At 45.6% G+C, this 21612-nt stretch overlaps 1 protein-coding gene across 3 annotated transcripts in view; it reads right to left on the bottom strand.

Annotated features, from left to right (window-relative positions):
• SLC25A15 (solute carrier family 25 member 15) overlaps nt 1-19945 on the bottom strand; it is a 35432-nt gene extending 15487 nt beyond the window's left edge. The window contains exons 1-6 of one of the 3 annotated variants that reach the window (XM_024755499.1): nt 19509-19942; nt 19326-19419; nt 17193-17317; nt 13522-13780; nt 4087-4224; nt 1705-1874 (exon numbers count right to left, since the gene is read on the bottom strand). In XM_024755499.1, the coding sequence (XP_024611267.1) occupies nt 1705-1874; nt 4087-4224; nt 13522-13780; nt 17193-17247 (622 nt within the window). In that variant the 5' untranslated portion in view covers nt 17248-17317; nt 19326-19419; nt 19509-19942. Of the gene's footprint in view, nt 1-1704; nt 1875-4086; nt 4225-13521; nt 13781-17192; nt 17318-19055; nt 19245-19325 lie in introns of those variants that run through there. The other 2 variants (XM_024755501.1, XM_024755500.1) reach the window with 2 other exon arrangements.
• Nucleotides 19946-21612: the final 1667 nt, after the last annotated feature.

Raw genomic sequence — 21612 nt, forward strand, 5'->3', positions numbered from 1 at the left:
AAAATTAATGCACAGCAATCTCTTGCATTCCTATACACTAATGATGAAAAACCTGAAAGAGGAATTAAGGAAACACTCCCATTTACCACTGCAACAAAAAGAACAGAATACCTTGGAATAAAACCTACCTAAGGAGACAAAAGACCTATATGCAGAAAACTGTAAGACACTGATGAAAGAAATTAAAGAGGATTCAATCAGATGGAGAGGTACACCATGTTCTTGGGTTGGAAGAAAAGGAATCTGGCTCCCTGACTTCAGACTATACTACAAGACTACAGTAATTAAGACAATATGGTACTGACACAAAAAAGAAATATGGATCAATGGAACAGGGTAGAAAGCCCAGAGATAAACTCACACACATATGGTCACCTTTTCTTTGACAAAGGAGGCAAGAATATACAATGGAGAAAAGAAGCAGCTGACAATGGATTAATCTCCAAAGTATACAAGCAGCTCTTGCAGCTCAATATCAGAAAAACAAACAACCCAATCCAGAAATGGGCAGAAGGCCTAAAAAGACATTTCTCCAAAGAAGATGTACAGATTGCCAACAGATACATGAAAGGCTGCTCAACATCACTAATCATTAGAGAAATGCGAATGAAAACTACAATGAGATATCATCTCACACCAGTCAGAATGGCCATTATCTAAAAATCTACAAACAATAAATGCTGGAGAGGGTGTGGTGAAAAGGGAACCTTTTGCACTGTTGGTGGGAGTGTAAATTGATACAGCCACTATGGAGAACAGTATGGAGGTTCCTTAAAAAACTAAAAATAGAACTACCATATGACCCATCAATCCCACTACTGGCACATACCCAGAGAAAACCATAATTCAAAAAGAGTCATGTACCACAATGTTCACTGCAGCACTATTTACAATAGCCAGGACATGGAAACAACCTAAGTGTCCATCGACAGATGAATGGATAAAGAAGATGTGGCACATATATACAATGGAATATTACTCAGCCATAAAAAGAAATGAAATTGAGTTATTTGTAGTGAGTTGGATGGACCTAGAGTCTGTCATGCAGAGTGAAGTAAGTCAGAAAGAGAAAAACAAATATTGTATGCTAACACATATATATATATGGAATCTGAAAAAAAAAGGTTCTGAAGAACCTAGGGGCAGGACAGGAATAAAGATGCAGATGTAGAGAATGGACTTGAGGACACAGGGAGGGGGAAGGATAAGCTGGGACGAAGGGAGAGAGTGGCATGGACATATATACACTACCAAACGTAAAACAGATAGCTAGTGGGAAGCAGCCGCATAGCACAGGGAGATCAGCTCGGTGCTTTGTGACCACCTAGAGGGGTGGGATAGGGAGGGTGGGAGGGAGATGCAAGAGGGAGGAGATATGGGGATATATGTATACGTATAGCTGATTCACTTTGTTATACAGCAGAAACTAACACACCATTGTAAAACAATTATACTCCAATAAAGATGTTAAAAAAAAAAATAATAAGTTGGGGATGTCCTGCTGCAGCCTCTGCCCTGAGGAAGTTACCAAGGCTGGAGGATGGTGCTCGCTGTTACCCGCTGCACGGTACTCCCCGGCATCCAGGAACTCCCAGTGCCAAGCGGAACCCCCACAAGGGGCGAAGTGCACAGAAGCCACCGAGACTACAGCACTGGGAAGCAGACACGGTCGAATCCACCTGCTGTCCCTGCCGACACACTTACCTAGTTCATCTTTTGATCTCCCCGATGCAAAAAACGATCGGCTCAGCTCATAGCCACCGAAGAAGAAGAAGTAGCCCGGTACTTCTCGAAGTAAAGTGCTCGAGAGTCCATGGTAGAAGCCCAAGGGGCCGTCCTTCCTAAGGATACTCTTCACGACAGACCAAACTGTGCTGGGGGGACACACGGGGTGACAGATAAGAACAGCATTCACACCCAACTAGCAGACCTGATGGAGCTCTAACAAGGAAGTAGCTCATTTTATAAACAGAGGAACCAGAATTCCAGCAATAAAAGGTTTTTGTGGGAAGGAAATATCTCCGAGAAAGACAGGTATACAATTACTTTGTAACAAGTTTTATTACTTGAACTAGTCTGTGTAAAGATATTTTATTACAACGAATGCATACATTTCTAGAAATCACTATCAAAGATCTAAAAGAGCCAATACCCATTTTTTCAATAGTAAGTGAAATTACAATGAGATTGTCCAAACTCAGAGAGAAGAAAATGGCACCGTACGTGCCCAGTCCCTTACCTGCCTTGATTCCTATCTCCTCAGCCTTTCTTTTGAGCTTGTGTATTTTGAGGGAATTGGTTCAGGTGTTTAGGGTTTGTTTTGTTTTGCATTCATCCAGGGAAGTGAGCAACAAGCCTTAAATGTTACTTAAAGGCAAGACAAAAGAAATTCTCAGAGCTGAGCTATAGCTCCTGTAAGGCTCTAGACGCACCCAGTATTTAGTTCTTAGCGGGGTAGGTGTGTAAAAATTTTTCACTTGAATTAGATCAGAGCCTGCAGGAGCCAGAACACTGGCACTTTCTGTTGCAGGCTCCTCTTCCTGGTGGTGTAGGGGTGCAGGCCTATCCCTGGGAGGAAAAGCACCACAAACCACACCTATCAGCTTAGTGAGCCCCTCACTCCTCACTCGGTTCTCAGCAGGTGACCTGGCTTGGATCAGGGAAGGATCAGGCCCCCAGGGAACAAAGGCCACCTGCTTTTATTGATGATCTTCCTTCCCAGGCATCACCCCCTAGCCAGGCCCTGCCTGCAGTGCCCCCTCCTTCTATCAATACAATGAAGAAGTAACAAAGTCATCCCACTCCACACACTTAGCCTGCTTCCAATCCAGGTCTTAACCCCAAGCTACCAAATCCCAGGCTTGGGCACTGCTATACCTAAAATACAGTTAGCCAATATTTACTTTTGTACAGGGTGTCCGTCTACCTAAGTCCTTTGGATCTAACAATTGCTTTCTTTAAAAATACTTTAAACGACTTTTAAGGGACCCAAGGGCAACTTTCTGGGCGCTGTTCATGATCTATTTCTTTATCTAGGTACCAGTTTACAAAGGCATGTTCATTTTGTCACTACTTGTGGAACTGCACACCTAGGATTTCCTGTGATTTCTGGGTGTGTTCCTGTTATTGTGTGTACACTGTATCTCAATAAAAAAGCATTGAAGACTTAAAGTTTTGAACTTCTAGGCTATAATAGATTTGAATTGGTTGTAATGAATCTCACAGGTGCAGGAAATAGGGCGCTATTATGAACCCCATCCTCACTGGATGGAAAGTGGTGACTCGGAAAAATGGTCAGTTTACCTAATGGTTTTTCCCAGGAGATTTACTGGCTTTGAGTTAACTTCAGCAACAACCACGAGCAAACCTTTAGTTTAGATAAATAAGCAAGTTTTGAGATTAACAAGGATAATAAACTGATTTTCAGTTCAAATATATAATAAATCATATTGTATATGATACATACACTCACAAGGTAACTAGAATCTGTTTTCAAGACAGAGTTGGAGAGTGACTGGATCACTGAAGACTTGCTATGCTGACGAGGGTTTGCGTGAATGTTTTCAGAAGCTGGCTTGTTTGTAGGTACACTTGAAGGATTCGGGAGGAGGTAAAGGAAGTCACTGCTAGAATCTGGGATGACCAGCCTGAGCACCTGTGTGAAACTGGGGAGACTGGGGAGTGAGCAAATACTCAGCCCAGAATCCAAATTGGCAGTTAGCAAAAGCCCTCAATCCCAAAGCTGCTGCTACGTGCCTCCCAGTATAGTTGGGGGTCATGCCTTGTGCACTCCACAGGCCAAAAGGGGTGTAAGCCCCTGCTTCTCCACTTCTGGGATATTAAATATTTGCCTACAACATTCTATGGGGTGGATGGTGATTCCAACCACCACAGACAGTGTGTTCAGAAAATTATCCTCAGAGTGGTGGTGGAGAGGGGTGTTTGGACTAGATAAACTGTTTCTCTGCCACTTAATTTTAGTACAACATAAAATTTTAAATTTAAATTTAAAAAAATTTAAAAATTTAAAAATACTGGATACACCAAGGCAACAAGACCCCACGTTTGTGCCCAAGCAGCACTTACTTCTGGCTTTTGGCTATCTTTCCCGACATCTCCATTTCATACATGGTCTGCAGCCGGCACTTCACGAGCTCGGTGGGGCAGAGGACCAGAGCAGCAAAGGCAGAGGCAAAGGAACCAGCAGCTGCATTCTGCAGATCACTGGAAGGACGCAAGCACAGGAGGCCAGTTACCCACCCATTATTCATTCGCTCGGTCTCAGCATGCCGAAACACTGGTGGTAAAGGAGAGCAAGCTTGAGGGGAGAAGAAGACTTCCTCAGTGCCCACGAGGCACCTGCTGCTTCCTCTGAGGAGCCCACGACCCTGTGAGGGTGACAGCAGTACCCCAATTTTCACATGGGGAAAATGACGCTTAGAGATGCCACGAACTGTGCTCAGAGTCACACAGCTGCTAAGCGGCAACGCTAGGTTTCAAACCCAGGTCTGCCTGATTGCAAGCCCGTGCTCCTTTTATTAGGTATAGCTCTGTGGGCTGGATGTTTGTGCCCCTCACCCCCAGATTCCTATGTTGGAAGCCATAACCCCCAATGTGATGGTATTTGGAGGAAGGCCTTTGGGAGGTAGTTAGGTTTAGATGAGGTCAGGAGGGTGCAATCCTCTTGATGAGATTAGTGTCCCTGTAAGAAGAGACCGGAGAGCTGGCTGGCGCTCTCTCCACCATGTGAGAACACAGCCAGCTGTCCCTCTGCAAACCAGCAGGAGGACCTTCACCAGACACCGAATCAGCCGGCATCTTGTTCTCGGACTTTCCAGCCTCCAGAGCTATGAGAAACAAAGTTTTGTTGTTTAAACCACCAAGCCTGGGGTATTTTGTTCTAGCAGAGCCAGAACTAAGACAGAAAGTGACACAGAAAAACCAAACCAAACCAAACAATGTGGGGGAAAGAATTCCCTATGGTCCCACCACCCCAACACACACACTATTAATACTTCAGTGTGTTTGCCACTGAGCTTTAAATAAAAACAGGTTTCGAGGCCATCCCTACGTGCCTCTGGATTCAGCCCAGAACCACCACAAGTGTAATGTAACTGCTACAGATGAAAACCCAGGATACATTTTTAACCAAAATGTTGCTCACTGAAAAAAGATTTCCCAGTTCAGCTGATGACCTCCTGGACCTCAGCTGCACAGAGGGCACGAGGTGGGCCAGTGGTGCTGCCAGTGTGAGTCAGCAAGCTCGATGGCTGTAGGGCAAATGGCGAAGCTGGAGATATAAACGGAAAATGAATGCACATAGTACAAAAATGCAAGAATTCACTTCATCTCACATGGGTTCAGTACCACCAGCCTCAGTCACCAGCAGGGGAGTGAAACTGGAAAGAATACGGGGGAAAGTACAAGAAACAAACTGCCAGGAAGACTCCTGAGAGCTCACGGGGGTCAGCAGAGGAGACCCTCTCCAAGCCCTGGGAGGATGTTCTATCACGAGAGCACAGCTGGCACCTACAGGGACGATCTTTAGTTGCACAGAAAGGACTGAGATGCTCACAGCAACAACTAGCTGTGACACTCGCCTGTTAACTGCCAGCATCCGGCTGTCCCTGGACGACCAGAACAACTCACAGACCTCCAGAAGCCCCCAAAGGTAACCCCCTAGGCAGCCTGCCCAGGTGGCGAGGTCCCCTCACGATTTCTCTTCCATCTGTGAGCAGAGAAGCCTAACAGACCTACCACATTCAACTGTCCTAAAGTTACAATAAACCACCCCACTCACACCAATGGACAGATCATCCAGACAGAAAATCAATAAGGAAACACAGGCCTTAAATGACACATTAGACCAGTTGGACTTAATTGGTATTCGTAGAACATTCCATCAGAAAGCAGCAGAATACACATTCTTCTCAAGTGCACATGGAGCATTCTCCAGGATAGACCACATGCTAGGCCACAAAGCAAGCCTTGGTAAATTTAAGAAAACTGAAATCATATCAAGCATCTTTTCCAACCACAACACTATGAGACTGGAAGTCAATCACAGGAAAAAAACTGTAAAAAACACAAACACGAGGAGGCTAAACAGTATTACTAAACAACCAATGGATCACTGAAGAAATCAAAGAGGAACTAAAAAAATACCTAGACACAAATGACAACAGAAACACTACAATCCAAAACCTATGGGATGCAGCAAAAGCACTTCTAAGAGGGAAGTTTATAGCAATACAATCTTACCTCTCAGGAAACAAAAAGAAAAATCTCAAACAACCTAACCTTACACCTAAGGCAACTAGAGAAAGAAGAACAAAACCCAAAGTTAGTGGAAGGAAAGAAATGATAAAGATAAGAGCAGAGGGCTTCCCTGGTGGCGCAGCGGTTGAGAGTCCGCCTGCCGATGCAAGGGATGCAGGTTCGGGCCCTGGTCCAGGAAGATCCCACATGCTGTGGAGCGGTGGGGCCCGTGAGCCACGGCTGCTGAGCCTGCGCGTCCGGAGCCTGTGCTCCGCAACAGGAGAGGCCACAACAGTGAGAGGCCTCTGTACAGCAAAAAAAAAGATCAGAGCAGAAATAAATGAAATAGAGATGAAGGAAACAATAGAAAAGATCAATGAAACTAAAAGCTGGTTCTTTGAAGAGATAAGCAAAATTCATAAAGCTTTAGCCAGATTCATCAAGAAAAAAAAAGGGAGAGGGCTCAAATCAATAAAACTAGAAATGAAAAAAGTTATAACCGACACCACAGAAATACAAAGGATCCTAAGAGACTACTACAAGCAACTATATGCCAATAAAATGGACAACCTAGAAGAAACAGACAAATTCTTAGGTACAACCTTGTAAGACTGAACAAGGAAGCAGCAGAAAATATGAACAGACCAATCACAACTAATGAAATTGAAACTGTGATTAAAAAACTCCCAACAAAAAAAAAAAAAAAAAAAACCCCCAAAAAAAAAAATTAAAAGGGTCATACACCATGATCAAGTGGGGTTTATCCCAGGGATGCAAGGATTCTTCAATATCCACAAATCAATCAGTGTGATAGACCACATTAACAAACTGAAGGATAAAAACCATATGATCATCAACAGATTCAGGAAAAGCTTTTGACAAAATTCGACACCCATTTATGATAAAAACTCTCCAGAAAGTGGGCACAGAGGGAACTTAGCTCAACATAATAAAGGCCATATAGGACAAACCCACAGTTAACATCATTCTTAACGGTGAAAAGCTGAAAAGCATTTCCTCTAAGATGAGGAATGAGACAAGGATGTCCACTCTGGCCACTTTTATTCAACATAGTTTTGGAAGTCCTAGCCATGGCAATCAAAGAAGAAAAAGAAATAAAAGGAATCGAAATTGGAATAGAAGTAAAACCATCACTGTCTGCAGATAGCATGATACTAAACATAGAAAATTCTGAACATGCTACCAAGAAACTACTAGAACTCATCAATGAATTCGGTAAAGTTGCAGGATACAAAATTACTACTCAGAAATCTCTTGCATTCCTATGTACTTACTACAAAAGATCAAAAAGAGAAATTAAGGAAACAATCCCATTTATCATCACATCAAAAAGAATAAAATACCTAGGAATAAACCTACCTGAGTAGGCAGAAAACCTGTACTCTGAAAACTATAAGACACTGATGAAAGAAATCAAAGATGACATAAACAGGGGAATTCCCTGGGCAGTCCAGTGTTTCGGACTCCATGCTTTCACTGCAGAGGGCCTGTGTTCAATACCTTGTTGGGGAACTAACATCCCACAAGCCATGTGGCACGGTCACACACACACAAAAAAAAACCATGCTCTTGGATTGGAAGAATATTGTCAAAATGACATACTACCCAAGGCAATCTACAGATTCAATGCGGTCCCTATCAAACTACCAATGGCATTTTTCACAGAACTGGAACAAAAAATTTTTTCATCTGTCTGGAAACACAAAAGACCTCAAATAGCCAAAGCAATCCTGAGAAAGAAAAAAGGAGCTGGAGGAATCAGACTCCCTGACTTCAGACTATACTACAAAGCTACAGTTATCATAACAGTATGGTACTGACACAAAAACACAAATATAGATCAATGGAACAGGAAAGAAATCCCAGAAATAAACCCCCACACCTATGCTCAGTTAATCCATGACAAAGGAGGCAAGAATAAACAATGGAGAAAAGAAAGGCTCTTCAATAAGTGGTGCTGGGAAAACTGGACAACTACATGTGAAAGAATGAAATTTGAATATTCTCTAACACCATACACAAAAATAAACTCAAAATGGATTAAAGACCTAAATGTAAGGCCAGATACCATAAAACTCTTAGAGGGGACTTGCGCAGTGGTCCAGTGGTAAAAAATCCACCTTACAATGCAGGGGGCGTGGGTTCGACCCCTGGTCAGGGAACTAAGATCCCACATGCCACGGGGCAGCTAAGCCCGCACGCCACAACTACTGAGCTCGTGTGCCTCAACTAGAGCCTGTGTGCCACAAACTACAGAGCCCACATGCTCTGGAGCCTGCGTGCCACAACTAGAGAGAAGTCTGCACACCACAAGGAAGAGCCCTTGCACTGCAACGAGAGATCCCACATGCCGCAACTAAGACCCAATACAGCCAAAAATAAAATAATAAATAAATCTTTAAAAAAATAATAAAACTCTTAGAGGAAAACATAGGCAGAACACTCTGACATAAATCACGGCAATATCTTTTTGGATCTATTCCTGGAGTAATGAAAATAAAAACAAAAATAAACAGATGGGACCTAATTAAACTTAAAAGCTCTTGCACAGCAAAGGAAACCATAAACAAAATAAAAATACAACCTACAAAATGGGAGAAAATATTTGTAAATGAAGTGACTGACAAGGGTTAATCTCCAAAATATACAAACACCTCATGCAGCTCTATATCAAAAAAACAACAACCCAATAAAAAAAATGGACAGAAAACCTAAATAGACATTTCTCCAAAGAATACATACAGATGGCCAAAAAGCACATGAAAAGATGCTTAACATCACTAATTACTAAAGAAATGCAAATCAAAACTAAAATGAGGTATCACCTCACACCAGTCATAATGGCCATCACCAAAAAGCTCACAAACAATAAATGCTGGAGAGGGTGTGGAGAAAAGGGAATCCTCCTGCACTGTTGGTGGGAATGTAAATTGATACAGCCACTATGGAGAACAGTATGGAGGTTCCTTAACAAACTAAAAACAGAACTACCATATGATCCAGCAATTCCACTCCTGGGCATATATCCAGAGAAAACCAAATCAGAAAGATACATGCACCCCAATGTTCACAGCAGCACGATTTACAATAGCCAGGACGTGGAAGCAACCTAAATATCCATCAACAGAGGAATGGATAAAGAAGATGTGGTACATATATACAATGGAATATTACTCAGCCATAAAAAAGAATGAAATAATGCCATTTGCAGCAACACAGAGGGACCCAGAGATTATCATACTAAGTGAAGTCAGTCAGACAGAGAAAGACAAATATCATATGATATCACTTATATGTGGAATCTTTAAAAAAATGATACAAATGAACTTATTTACAAAACAGAAACAGACTCACAGACTTTGAGAACTTACAGTTTCCAAAGGGGAAACATGGTGAGGGGGGGATAAATCAGGAGTTTGGGATTAACATATGTAACATATATATAAAATGGATAATCAACAAGGATGTACTGAGCCCAGGGAACTCTACTCAGTATTCTTTAATAACCTATATGGGAAAAGAATCTGAAAAAGAATGGATATATGTATAACTGAATCACTTAGCTGTACACCTGAAACACAACATTGTAAATCAATTATATTCCAATATAAAATAAAAAATGTTTAAATGTTTTAGGAAAAGTGTTTTGAAACCATAAAAAAAGTTACAATGAACTAATAGTTATAGAAACTGAGGTCAAACGTTACTACAGGCAAACCTTGTTTTACTGCACTTCGCTTTATTACTCTTTGAAGATACTGCATTTTTAAAATTTCTTTTTCTTTTTTTTAAACACCTTTATTGGAGTACAGCTGCTTTACAATGGTGTGTTAGCTTCTGCTTTCTAACAAAGTTGAAGGTTTGTGGCAACCCTGAGTTATCAGAGGATGGTTAGCATTCTTTTAGCAATAAAGTATTTTTAAATTCAGGTACATTCATTTTAGGACATAACACTATTGCGCAGACTACAGTATAGCGTGAACATAGCTTTATATGCACTGGGAAACCAAATAATTTGCAAGATGGTCTGGAACCGAACCTCAGATATTTGACGTGTGCCTGCATAAAGCCAAGGGCTGCCTACCATCCCGGTCCCGATTTCCTATCCCTGGTGGTCTGGCCTTGGTGCCTCAGGTGGATGTGAAGTGGGTGCCCAGGGCTGAGAAGAGCTGGCTTGGAGCAGGCCTGCTTTCAGGAGGAAGACACCGCCTGCAGTGTGGCCTTCCTTTCGATTTTAAAGAATGATGTGTCAGACGGTCACCAGGAGAGCCAGCTCCGCCACTGTACTGGCACGTGGCTTTCTAGGGTTGGGAAGTGCCCGACGCCATCCCCTCCATCCTTCCCCCTTCACTCCTACTTAAATTGTTTGTCAAAACCAAAGCTTAAAGGGTTTGTCTCTTGGCCAGTCTGCAGATCCATACTTGGCCTCCCTCCGGGACTCTGTCAACCTGCTGACAGGCCGTAGTCAATCAGGGTCATTGACCAGAGTTTGCCAATCTTGCTGGAACAAAGGTGGTATCGACAGATACGGACGGCTGTTTCATCCGAGAGGCGGTAACGCCTGAACGAACCCCAAGCATGCTGATACAGGGCAACCCAGGGCCAAGTCAGATCTGCAGTGGACTTTGGCTTTCTAATAAATGCTTTCACCTACCAGTGCATGAGATGAGGGACTTGGGCCCCAGGCTGTGCCAATAGTAGAAACTTTAGAACTGGATCTCAAATGGCAATCGGCATAGGATGGGATTTTGTAAGAATCAACTGTTTTGTCACCCACTCAACAAACGTGTTCCTAAACACTCCTGCTGTGTCAGGGCCCGTCCAGCCAAAGGTGAAAAGAGAGCACTACTCAGGGAGTGTTCAAACCGAGAATATTTACTGTATCACTGCAGAAATTCACAACAGGTGATCACAAGCAGTTCCTTTCCCTGCTTCTGTGTAATTATTAATCTTTTCTCTAGACCTGACCCCTACAAAGTACTCCAGAGCCCCGCCTGTGGTCTTGAGGGAAGAATGCTGGATTGGGGGTGCAGAAGACACGGGCTGCAGTCCCGGCTCTGTCACTTATTAGCCCAGTGATCTTCAGCGCGTCAGTATCTGTACCAGAGTCTCCCCATCTATAAAACGGATACCATCACCTGCCTGGATCCTCGCGCAGGACCACGGTGAGGGCTAAGAAAGCACAACACGCATGTCAGAGCTTCGTAAGCTCTCAGGCAGCGTTTGCTCACTGGTAATGAGCAGCCACTGTTCTGCAGGATGAAAAAGCTGCAGCCCCCCTCCTGTCCCCCAAGTTCAAAGAAGACGCGGGTGCTGGGTTAGGCCGAGTGAAAGAGGAAGCTTTCTTCACTGCAGGACCTGCTCCAGAATCTCCTGTGGTTGCTCCATTTCCCTGTCCTTCTCCAAGGATGCTGAAGGAGACCTCAACTCCAGGTCTCCTCAGCTAGGACGTCTCTCACTCCAGTGCAAAGAGCTACAGTCACTGCAGTGTCCTTCTTGTCTGTCTCTACCACGGGACACCACATTCTCCTGGTTTATCTTCTGCTTATTTCTTTACTTCCTCTTTTTCCTGACCCCTCCCTGCTGGAGGGTCCTAGGATCTGTGCTCAGTCCTATAAACACTGTCTCCCTGGGGGATCTCATCCAGTCCCAAGCCTTTAAAAAACAAGTTCCATCTATCAAGATGGGATGCCTGCTATAAATGGGCACATCTCCAGGCACCCCCAAAGACTTCAGTACACAAGGAACCTACTTTAGCCACGTGGGACCTGTATTTGCAATAGGGTCTTGAATTCCCACCAAAACAACAGGCAAGACTGCCCTCTGCAACCACGAAGCTGATAACAATAATTTTAAATGATTTAAAATAAATCAATGGGGACTTTCCCGATGGCACAGTGGTTAACCATCCACCCGCCAATGCAGGGGACACGGGTTTGAGCCCTGGTCGGGGAAGATTCCACATGCCACGGAGCAACTAAGCCCGTGTGCCACAACTACTGAGTCTGTGCACTAGAGCCCGCGAGCCACAGCTACTGAGCCTGCATGCTACAACTACTAAAGCCCACACGCCTAGAGCCTGTGCTCCGCAATGAGAAGCCACCACAGTGAGAAGCCCGCGCACCGCAACGAAGAGCAGCCCCCACTCGCCGCAACTAGAGAAAGTCCGCATGCAGCAACAAAGACCCAATGCCGCCAAAAATAAATATTTTTTTTAAAAAAGAGTGAAAACTTATAAAATAAATCAATGTTCAAAGGAGTAAACATCCCAGTGGTTTCCGAATTCCTTTTAGTCTCGGTATAATAAATACCCAAGGAATGACCAAATACACACCCAAGTCTGATGTTTGGGGCAGACTCGACCAATGAAACAGTAGGTTCACCTGCATCTTCTCAGATGCTCTGACCCTTCCTAAAATTCCAAGTTCTTCCTCAAACCTATTTGGCTCTTCCAATACCCTGCATTCTGCTGATGACGTGAAACCCAAAACTCGGGTCACAAGTTGCATCTATGGTTTAAGTTCTGCACTTCTGCCCAGAGAAGTGGCACCAACAGCAGCATTTGAAAAGCATCTTCCCCAAATATCATATGATATCACTTATATTTGGAATTTAATTTTTTAAAATGGCACAAGTGAACTTATTTACAAAACAAACAGACTCACAGATCTCGAAACCAAATTTCAGGTTACCAAAGGGGAAACATGGGGGGAGGGGATAAATTAGGAGATTGGGATGAACATAAACACACTACTCTAAATAAAGCAGATAACCAACAAGCACCTACTGTAGAGCACAGAGAACTCTACTCAATATTCTGTAATAACCTCTATGGGAAAAGAATCTGAAAAAGAATGTGTATATATATATATATATATATGTGTGTAACTGATTCACTTTGCTGTACACCTGAAACTAACACAACATTGTAAATCAACTATACTCCAATTAAAAAAAAGAAAAATAATAAAAAAATAATTTTTTAAAGAAAGAAAGAAAAGCATCTTCCTGAAGAATGGAAGGAACGTGAGGGTGGTTGTTTCTACGCGGTGGATTATGGGCAACTCTCCTTTTGCATAACACATGTGTGTTTCCCCAGTTTTCTATGATGGCAACATATGACTTCTTAATCAAAGGAAGTCGTTATTGTAAAAACAGAAATGTTCTTCTCCATAAGGTCTCATAAAAAGCTTGACTACACAAGTGTTGTTTCTCAAAGAGGTCTCAGTGACCTCAACTCACCTCAGCTTCGCCTGCTTTTCCAATCCAACCACTTTCCGTACCACCTGCTGGCAGAATCCGTAGCACATGAAGAGGACGGAGTTCTCGGCGATGTTGGCAATCAGTGCTGGGCTGGTCCCCTTGTAGAAGCCCCGGAAGCCCACCTGGGAGTAGGTCTTCAGGCAGCAGTCGGTGAGGCCCCTGTACAGGTCGGGGAACGTCTGCATCTTCACTTTCATGGTGTCGAAGGGCTGCCCGGTGAGTACACATGCTGTGCCCCCTGCAACCAGGACAGGAATCCTCGTCCAGCACCAGTCTACAGCCACGTGGTAGAGTGCGGCCTCGAGGACCCATGGAGATGAGGGACAGGCAGCCCACCACAGGGCTTACCTCTGGGTCACTTCATTTTGACCTCCTCCCCCCTCCCCCGCCAACCCTTCTAGCTCAGTCCAATAAAACTTCTAGGGGTCCTTCATGAGTCTGGCACCCCGCTCCAGCCCTGAAGGAGCTCAGCTCGGTAGAGGAGAGGACGTGTGTTTGACAGTCAAAGCCACCGGATGTGAAGGTGTGATGTGTGTTCAGGAGCATCGGTCAGAGGGATCTGGGCTCAAAGCCTGACTCTGCTGTGGAATCCTGGCTAAGCGATGTGACCTCCAAGCCTCGATTCCCTATCGGGTTAACGTGAGGATTAGGATAAGGCTCTAACGTATTGGCTGCTACACCACAAGTGGCTCATTTACAGCGGTTAACTGTGTCTGTGTGTGCGTCCACATAAAAGGAAGGGGAAGGGAAGAGTCTGGTGTTAATCACTCTTTTGCCTGATGCTCAGTGGTCCTAATGACTATCAGGGAAATAACAGAGGAATAGGCCACAGATAAAGAAAACAAAAGGTCTAATTAGTCCCTGAAGAGCTAAATGTTTGACCCTATGGGAAAACATCTTATTTGGACTCTACAAATTAACGATTTGTATTCAGACAGGAAATGGATTGAAACTTACCCCTGTTTAGCATAAATCATATTATTTATATGCTTTTATACGACAAAAGCATTGAATTGCATTCAATTACTTGGATAAAAATTCTGAATGTAAGGGAAAGAATGAACTATTAAACCCTGTAATATCTCCAGACCCTGAACTGGGTCAGCATTTGGGGAACTGTCTGTCACTGGTGAATGCTTCCACCTCCCCTTGGGCCTGGGACGTCCCGTGCTTGTGTCAGGAAACAGCCACTGGATGAGGTTACTAAAACCTCAGCAAAATTGAAGAGAAGGCTTACATATTTCAGAAATGCAATTTCATAACTTAGACATAATACACAGTTACTCCAATGAAGTTGTGGAAAGTAGAAATGGAGGGAGGGCTGTTAAGAATAACTCCCAAGGGGCTTCCCTGGTGGCGCAGTGGTTGAGAGTCCGCCTGCCAATGCAGAGGACGTGGGTTCGTGCCCCGGTCCGGGAAGATCCCACATGCCCCGGAGCAGCTGGCCCCGTGAGCCATGGCTGCTGAGCCTGCGCGTCCGGAGCCTGTGCTCCGCAACAGGAGAGGCCACAACAGTGAGAGGCCTGTGTACCGCAAAAAAAAAATAATAACTCCCAATTAATTATTGGTAGATGGACATTTCCAAAGACTCTGAAAACTGATCTCTTAAGCAAGCACAAGTGTGATCTCCATGATCCTATCACCACTGTCCCTTTCTTCTAGGACAGCAATGACACATTTCTGCTTTGTTTTGCCACACTATCCCCAGTTCTGAATTAGTGGAATATAATTTAATAAGATGTTACCATAATTAGAGTTATTCTCTCCCAGGTACTGATGGGCTAGAATAAAATAAGATCCTACTTATGTCAAAAATAATCATTCCGGGCTTCCCTGGTGGCGCAGTGGTTGAGAGTCCGTCTGCCGATGCAGGGGACACGGGTTCATGCCGGGAGGATCCCACGTGCCGCGGAGCGGCTGGGCCTGTGAGCCATGGCCGCTGAGCCTGCGTGTCCAGAGCCTGTGCTCCACAACGGGAGAGGCCACGACAGTGAGAGGCCCGTGTATCGCGCAAAAAAAAAAAAAACCATTCCAAAAGAGGTGAATGTCAGAATTTTTTAACTGGGTTCCTAATTTTGACAACCTAGATGCATTTTAACTCTATCACAACAGATCCTACAGTCTATCTTTGATAGAGTGACTGAAGGATATAAAATTCCAAAAGCTGAGCATCCCTCATGGGGTAAAATGCCCTTCTGTTGCAGACACACAGACTGAGCCCAGGCATTCATGGGAAGGTAAGAGGATGCCAAGGGCAAGCAAGTGGGTCCACTGTTGCCAAAGTCAGCAGTCTCTGCAGTATGGCGTTGGGGGAGTGGCGGGTGGTGAACGGGTCGGGGATGGCGCACAGGGCCTGGGGGGGCTTGATTCCACGGCAGGGTGAGGGGCTGACCCAAAGGCACTCAGCGCGTAAGAGGCCGTGGGGCGGAATCCAGGCAGCCCTTGGTTCCCCTGCTCCTTGTCGTCTCTGACCTGGGAGTGCCCTCGCCTGAACTTATCAGTGTCTGCAGACTTCCTCATGCGCCTACTTTGGCCGATTTCTGGTTCATGGAAAAATACTTCGATCTTCCCTGAACCCATGATTTCTTTTTTACAAAAAAAAAAGACTCCATGCTTCTAACGCAGGGAACCCGGGTTCGATCCCTGGTCCGGGAACTAGATCCAACATACACGCTGCAACTAAGAGTTTGCATGCCACAACTAAGGAGCCCGTGAGCCACAACTAAGACCCGATGCAACCAAATAAATATTAAAAAAAAAAAAAAGACGACGACAGGATGATAGAAGGCGGCTCTGACTGCTCTTGATCTGTTGATCCAGGAGGTCCCACCAGATAAAAGGACAATGGGCAACCGGCTCCTCTGGCCTCTTCACTCCAAGGAGTGGTGACCCAATGTAAGAATCGGTGAGGGAGGCAAGGGTAAGCCAGGGTCTGCATCTGGGAAGTATGGGCATTCCAGCGCTCCTCCAGCCCTAGAATCATCCAGGAATCTGGAGAACCAAGTAACCACCCAGGCACTTCCAAGTCTGTCACTTGCTTCAGGCTGAATAAAGGTGACCTTTCTAAAGAGTGGCCTGCGGTGGCAGGTGCTGCCCAGAACTCGATGGTGCCTAGTGGGGCCAGAGTCCGCCCCAGCACTCGCCCCGCCCACCACTCCCCGGCCAATCCTGGGGCCCCTCCTTTCACGGCTTTAAGACTCAGTCAAAAGTCAGCCTGATTTAACAATGACATTTCTAAGGGTATCCTTTCTCTCGCCCAGCAGTTGCAAGGACATTAACTGGGATTTCCCTGGAGAGATGGCACTGTGTTACTTTTGCACTCTAAGGCCTCTGAAGACTGCCAGGCTTGGGGTGGAATCCGGCATATCCCAGCCACATGGCAATGGACGAGTGGCTTCAGCTCTGAGCTGTGATATGTTCCAGCTGTCACCCGGGGACACTCCCACACCATACCCCTGACTCATAGCTCTAATACAGCGGGAACTACTCTACCTTCTGCTGTGTTTACAACACAGTATTACACCTGTATTAAGTGGATTCATTCCAGGGTTAAAGCATGTTGCTTCTGGAGCTACAAAGGCAATGTCTTCACCAGAGCTCACTTGCAGAAGGTATTTGAGGAACAAAGGAGGGGTTTTCTCTGGGATTACCTGCGGCCCCCGCCGTAAGGTCAATGGCAGCTTGGATGGCAGGATTGGATTTCATGTTTGCCCACTCCTCTGCTGGGCTCTGCGGAGGGCAACTCTCACGAGCTTACAATGGGCACCTCATATCCCTAGAAGGAGGCAAGAGTTCACCATCAGTCGGGCCTCTGCAGCCCCCCTTTCTCTAGGCCTGCTGCCTAGCTACTGGACTTGAACTTCAGGGAACCAGGAAACTGTCTCTACGGTGCTCCAAAGGAGGGGGCTCGAGCTGTCAGAGCAGCTTAGTGATCAGCCTCCCCTTCTCCCTGCCCACCACCTCCCCATGAAAAGCACACAGATCAAAAACCTTGCTCACGTATCACTGCTACAGCCACAGGTGAGGGCACTTCAACCAACCTTTCTGAAACCCTCAAGAAACGAATGCCAATAAGCAAGCCAACCGCACATCCCAAGCCCCATCAAACCAGTTTTTCAGAGGCCTAAGTTAAACCATCAATCCACTGGGCTCTGTTCCAAATTCAGACAGCGGCCTGAGACCCTAAGAGAAGGTCACAAAACAGTAGCTCTGGAAAGGAATGGGTTAGGAGCTCGGCCAAGTGACACATGCCTGGGTCTGAATGCTTGCTCTGCCACTGGTATGGTGGCCCTTTGGGCCCCTAAAGCTAGAGGTCCCCGTCTATACAAGGTAAAAAATAAAAGTACTATCACTATAATACGAGGGCAATCAAACAGCCACATCGGACAAATACGATGATGAACTGTGAACACACACCACGAGTTCTTAGAACAACTACAAAGCACAGCACCAAACATTACTATCATCATAGGCCTCCCAGAACTTCTCAACCATAAACATGCACACGAATCACCTGGGGACCTTGTTAAAAGGCCGATTCTGATGTGATCGGCTTCAAGTGGGACCAGAAATGCTGCCTGCCTTCACCTGCTCCCAGGTGAAGTTGATAATGCCTGGCTATTAACCATACTTTGAGAAGCAACCCCTGGGTCCATTGCGCCCCTAATTTGCTTGATAAGAATCACCTGGGACACTTGTTAAACATTCCAATAACCAGGCTGTTCTCCTGGAAATGTTGATTCAGTAGGTTTGAGCTGGAGCCTAGAAGTTTGGGAAAACCAGAGTCTACTCCTCTACTTTAGACAAAAAGCAACCATTGGCAAGGCATGGACTTAATTAATATTGACTAGAAAAGGAGAGGTGCTTCACTCACATAGAATAGATTAAAATAACCAATACAGAAACCAATTCTGTATGATTTTCAAGCTATGTCACTGACTTACACCTGAATAACAAGGAATGCTTTTTATCCATCACACTGAAGACCTGTGTGATCCCAGTCAGGACACCTCTCAGAGGAGGGGGTGGGCAGGCTGGATGACCAATAAATACCAACAGCTTCCTCATCAGCAGCGGAGAATAATTTTAGCCAAGAAGTTTTTTAACCACTTGAAGCATATCGTCAATGACTAGACACCAAGAATCTTTACAAAAAATGTGAAAACCAGCAACAACACAAGAACACTACTTAATAAAGCAACTAAAATTAGACATACAATTAGATGTACAAAACACTGACTTTATGTTACTGATAGACCTGGAGAGGCAGTACCAATTACTAAGGTTGATAAGACGGTGACCATCCAGTATCCAGAGAAGGGTATCAGGGTCCTAACCCAATCACTTCCTTTTCCAGATGGAAAACTGAGTCCAGAGGAAGACAAGGACTCGTCCAAGGTCATACAACAAGTCCGTGGCAGAGACAGGATTCAACTCAAGTCTTGCCTTTTGGGTCTGTTCCTATCAAGCAGGGTATTCCCACCTGGCCAAGAAGAGAAAACAAAACACGCAACCCTGCATTTTAGAGGAAAATGGAGACAAGCGGGGAAAGGAGTCACAGGGCACATCCAACGCAGCTCATTCCCTTGGGGGGTGGACATTGCTTTCTTAGAAGAGGCACAGCAGATAATACTGTGTCATCAATGCGAATTCAACCCTTTTAGATTCCACCCTTTTAGGCAAGTCAAACAAACACATCAACTCCTACAAATTACTTGTAGAATTATTAGAACAGTTAACAGTCCTAACAGATTAACTCAGAAGGGGCATCTGTTTCAAATTACGCGTAGCTTTGGCTTGAAGGAGGCATGGGGCGTGGAGGCAGCCAGACTGATCAACTTGAGTTAATTAAACTGATTCGTGAGCCTTCGGTACCAACTGGAAGAGAAAAACGGAATCCTTTCAGCGTCCCTTTACCCTTCCTTCAAACTACACCGTAGTCAAACTCCAAAAGAAACAACGCAGACCATGTATCTTTTTCATTCCTTCGGGAAATTAACTTCTCGTGTGGGAGAATCCGAGGAGGCCGCATTCCCCACTAGGTAACACGAATTGCTCCGGGAAGATTCCAGCTTCAAGGCCGAAGCTGGCGCCCGCCATCCGAGCGCCCAGAGCTGGTGGGGCCCACGGGCGCTGGGATGCAAACCAGTCTCGCCGCTCAGCAGCTGGCTCGGGAGCTCCTGCTCCGGGGCTCGGGATCCCGATCCGCACAAGGGTCAGCTTAGGGAGACGACTTCCAACTTTGTTGTCTTCCCGGCCCTAAACGTTCGCTGACTCTGCCACAACAACCTGCGAGGGTCTCTCATCCATAAGCGCCTCCGCCCTCCCTGCTTGGCGCGGAGCCGGCGTGACACTACGACCGGGCAAATGAGGGCAACCTTTCCCGGGACGTGACCACCGCGCGCAGGAGGCGGCGGGGCCCGAGTCTCCATGGAATCCCAGGCAAAGCGCGGGAAGGCGGCGCCCGCGGGTCCCCGGGCACGTGTGCGGCGCGGCGGGCCCGGGACCCCGGATCTCCACCCCGCCTCCCGGGAGGGTCACGCCGCCCGGGCGCGGAGACAGGGACTCGGGGCTCAAGGCTTTAATTTTATGTTATAATTGAGTGCGAAAGTACTGGAAAGGTAGTGATGAAAAATAAATTTGATTATTGCTGGTAAAAACAAAACCCCAAACATTTCCCATTCCGCCCTCCGCGAGGACATCCATCTCCACCGATGACATTTCGGAAACCACACCCACCAATGAAAACTGTAACTCTAAATGTCCTTTTAGTTTCCAGTGAATTATAGGCTAGTTCTATGGTTGTCTGGAATTTTATTAGAAAGCACAATTCGAGGAGTCTGTTGTGCACCGGGAGTAAAGGAATTTTCTCTAGTGCCCCAGGCAAAGACCCGCACAGCTGGAAGTGTCTTGGTCTATTACTGACAGCTGCTCGGTGTTAACAGCCGCGGCCTTCGGAGTGCTTTGGTTCAAACCTCATGGATTTTCCTTTTCTACACCGTGTTTTCTTCCTTAAACCATGCTATCGTTTTCTTTTACAATTTTCTGCCCTGTTTGGATGTGGTGTTAGACTACGGCCAATGTAACTTAAGTGATTTCGGGTGAGGACCAGTGACAAATATTTGAGGTGACTTGTGTTAGTCCTTAAACACGGGTGCCGAGCTGAATAGACCTCGGGGGAGGGGGGACAGGGGGAGGTGCTGTGAAGGTTCAGAGCTCCTGATAAACAAGGGCCCTCCTCAACCCAGCCCAAGACCGTCTTCTGCTGCGCTTTAGAACTCAAGCTTCCGGAACATAATTTAATTACAGAAGCAAGCCAGGGCGTTTGAGTGACTTGCCCAAAGTGACATGTAACTTAACAAGTGGGAAGCAGATCAGGACAGAACCTATGGTATAACGTCCTATAGGACTAGGACTTTCAGTATCACCTGGCTTTTGCAAACCAGAAAGATGAGGCCCAAAGGAGCTAATTAGGACAGGCTTAGATCTCCTATTACAGATTAGAAAGAGCTGGACTTGGAGCCAGGCCACTTGTGTTAAAATCTCTGTGAACTTTAGTGAGTCATTTAACCCTTTTAAACCCCAGCCATCAGGTAACAGTATCTTGGCCTCCTCTGCACCCCCCTGCTGTGGGAGCCTTGGGGGCAATCCAGCATGGGGGCAGGGGAGGGCACTGCTACTCCAGATCTGGGTCTCCCTGAGGCATCAGCTCCCCCATGATACTTTGTCCTTTCTGGCTTTAGCACCTTCCTCTCCTACCCTCACAAGGGCTGTCCCAAACTCTCATCACTCTCCCCAAGCCTTTTACATTTCTTCTCTCCCTCGCCTCCCCTAAACAACCCTCAGCCTCAGTTCTGTAAACTAAGAAGCAATTAGGAAGCTTCTGTGCAACTCTTTAACCCCTAATCTGCAAAGTTGCCTTTTTGCACAAACTTTCTTCTCTGCCTGCTGTCTTGCTTGCTGTACCCCATGGCTGGCAATGATGCTGGTGAAGAAACTGAGGCTTAAAGAGGTCAAGTGACTTGCCCGATGTGCTGGTTAATGATACTAGAAGGAGAAATCATTTCACCA

The sequence above is a fragment of the Neophocaena asiaeorientalis genome, unplaced genomic scaffold (assembly GCF_003031525.2).
Source record: "Neophocaena asiaeorientalis asiaeorientalis breed wild unplaced genomic scaffold, Neophocaena_asiaeorientalis_V1.1 scaffold59, whole genome shotgun sequence".
Taxonomy (NCBI): domain Eukaryota; kingdom Metazoa; phylum Chordata; class Mammalia; order Artiodactyla; family Phocoenidae; genus Neophocaena; species Neophocaena asiaeorientalis.